Here is a 3298-nt window from a genome sequence, read left to right as displayed (position 1 = left end):
AATAGTGAATTATTTTTAAATTTATAAATTTAAATTACATTATTCAAAAAAATTAATTACATTAATTTTAAGTATTTTAATCAATTAATTAAGTGGGACCACAATAGGGACTAAAGTTAGTTCCTCTTAATGGAGAAGAGAGAGATGCTTTGAGTTCCTATTTACTACTGTTTATGACGCAAAAGTTAATGTAAAGTTACTTTTTATGACAGATGTGCCATAAATAGGAATTGGGATGAGTTCCTAATGGAGATGGTGTAAGGTGCCAATTAAGAATCCAGCACCTTTACTTAATTATTCCAGCATTGATATAATCATAATTAAAGTTAATAAGCCGTCCTGGTTAACATTATATTGATGTCACAACTTTTGATCTTCATTGAAATATATATACATAAAAGATGAAAGACATTTTATAAATCGTTTCATATTTGATTGACTCTCTCTGGTCAGTGTTCGATATTTTCAAGAAACTTTTGTATGCTCATAGTCGTAGAACATATTTTACAAGTGTTTTAAGAATATTTTATTTCATAAAATATTAATTAAGTGCTTACAAGACATGCATTAAAAATGTATTAAACTCTAAAAATATGTAAAAGTTTCTTTCTGGCAACAACTTGTCAACATGCATATAACATTCAAAGCCCTATATAAGAGTTATCCCTAGCATCACTCTTAGGTTCAAATTATAAACACTATATCCAATTTATAAAAATTTCACCTGAAAATAAAATACAAAGTAATCTTGCGACGGTAATGGAGCCGGTGGCGATGGTGTTAATGGTAGTATTAGTCATCCTGGCAGTTACGGCCGCCATGGATGACAATCAAACCCAAGTCCTAGAAGGCTGTCAAAGTTCTTGTGGAGAAATTCAAATTCCATATCCATTTGGGGTTGGAAAATCATCAAAAACCGGTAAGAATTGTTATTTATCGGAGCGATTTAACCTAGTTTGCACAAACTCAACCTTACATAGAGATAGAGGTTCAATTCCAATCATAGGCATAAACATCACCAAAGGTCAAGTTGACATGATGATTTTGATCTCCAAAAGTTGTTATGACAAAGATTCTGGTCCCACCATAACCATTGGGATCGAATCATGGCTAAGAACCACTTATTACACAATTTCTAGCATGGACAACAAGTTCATAAGTGTTGGTTGTGACACTTATGGCTACCTAAATAGTTTCTTCGATGGTGCAACATATTCAACCGGTTGTTTAACGAGATGCTATCGAGAATCGACGATTATCGTCGACGGAAAATGCTCCGGGATTGGGTGTTGTCAAGTGGATATTCCGGCCGGAATGAGGAACAACACGGTTCAAGCATTTAGCTTTGAGAATTTCAATAGATCCTTAGGGTTCAATAATTGTAGCTATGCTTTTGTTGCCAAACATGGAAATTATACATTTTCTAAGGACCATTTGGAAAATTTACCTTATGAGAGGATGCCTGTGGTTTTTGATTGGAGTGTTGGAAATGAGAGATGTGAAGAGTCTTTGAAAAGTGGTACCAATGTTTGTAAGGGTAATTCCAATTGTGAGGAATCAGAGGCTGGAAATGGTTATCTATGCAAATGCAAGGAAGGTTATCAAGGAAATCCATATCATCCCATTGGTTGCATAGGTAATAATATTTACTTCATTTTATATTGTTTTCCTTTACTATATATTTTTTATGCAGTTGTTTTCGTATTAAATTGAGAGTGAATTTCATCCGTCTCCTGACAATTATTTCGAAAGGACAATGAGGTCCTTAAGAAAAAAATATTAAATCTGGTCTCTGATCTTTTTTTTGGACTAATTAACTCTTGTGCAAAAAAAAAATAACATTGACTTTTTTTGGCACAAGGGCCTCGTTGTCGTTTTGAGGTAATTGTCAGTGGTCGGGTTGGATTTTTTTTTTCGTCAAGGGCCTCGTTGTTTTTCGAGATAATTGTCAGAGCTATTTTGGATTTTTCTCTTAAATTAATAATTAAAAATTGTCAAATAATTTGACGTATTTAATTAAATTATCATCTAATGATTCTCAGTTATTAACTTTAGATGAAAATAAATTACACGTGAATTTTCATCATTTTCTATTATTTTTTAATTGTGACTTTCTTCTATCGCATTTTAAAACCCAAAAATAATGCTAAGTTCTAAAAAAATTTAATTGTTTATTTTTCTTAAAGTGAGTAATTATCTTAATTTTAATTACCAAATCAACATATATCCTTCTGCTAGTTTGAACTATGGAAAAGTATATGTTGACTTGGTGTATAATATAAGATGAATATACAAAATATTGTTCTTAATAGTTAATTGTGTTTTCATTTTATCCAATAATATTTTCACATTTTACGGTTGATATTCACAAATTTAGATTAAAGAGAAATTTAAAGAAATTGGAGGCTAGGAGAAAGATTCTTAATAAGCTATAGAAAAATATATAAATTTTAAAAAATTAGAGGATAACTATTATATTTTAAAGAAAGTAGCGAATATTTTCTAAATTACACAATATATTTTAATATTTCTGATGATGAGTTCGTGTCCTGTTCTGCTCATCTCATTGCAAGATATATATTATAGATTATAAATTCCTGCTACTACTTTATATATATTTGCTTCAATTACAAATTAAAAAAAAAAAATACATGAAAGTAAGAGTGGCAATGAATAGGGTAGGGTAGGGTTTGGAGCTAACTCTAACTCTACTTGTGGATTGAGATTTTTATATAAACTCAATCTTACTTTATCCGCAAGTTGAGAATATCTCAACCCTAACCCTACCCGCTCTTAACCTGCAGGTATTCGATCACATCAGTGGGTTACAAAAAAAGATGCAACATTATTATATAACTTGATGATAATTTAAAATAGAACTGACTTTTATGTAAAAAAAAATATTAAATTATCAATTAATGATCTTCTTTTAATGACTAAGAATCTTTTGCATTTAGTGAGAGGTCTTTGGTTCAATATCCACTTAAAACATATTTCTATATAAGTATATAACATATACATATATAGGGTACGAATTGGTCGGGTAGGATTGAGGCACAACCTGCACCCTATCCGACCTGCACGAGAACCCTACCCGCATTCTACCTTACCCACTGCGAATCGGATTGACAACCCTATCCAATCGGATGAGGTCGAATTGCATACCGCAGATAGAGTACATGTTGCCACCTCTACATAAAAGCTTGTCAAATATATCCTGAGCTTGGCGTTTTGTTTGCACTTATGCAAGTAGGATTTATTTAATTTTTGCTTAGTCATCATGGCAATATCCGACAAT

At 31.5% G+C, this 3298-nt stretch overlaps 1 protein-coding gene across 1 annotated transcript in view; it reads left to right on the top strand.

Annotated features, from left to right (window-relative positions):
• The window catches only part of LOC107648552 (wall-associated receptor kinase 2-like), a 3036-nt gene continuing 436 nt past the window's right edge, over positions 699-3298 (top strand). Inside the window, exon 1 of the mRNA XM_021105717.1 lies at positions 699-1636. Within this exon, the coding sequence (XP_020961376.1) occupies positions 760-1636 (877 nt within the window). The 5' untranslated portion in view covers positions 699-759. The remainder of the gene's footprint in view (positions 1637-3298) is intronic.

The sequence above is a fragment of the Arachis ipaensis genome, chromosome B06, assembly GCF_000816755.2.
Source record: "Arachis ipaensis cultivar K30076 chromosome B06, Araip1.1, whole genome shotgun sequence".
NCBI lineage: Eukaryota > Viridiplantae > Streptophyta > Magnoliopsida > Fabales > Fabaceae > Arachis > Arachis ipaensis.
Note: the sequence above shows the minus strand (reverse complement) of the source record. Positions and strands in the feature narration are given on the sequence as shown.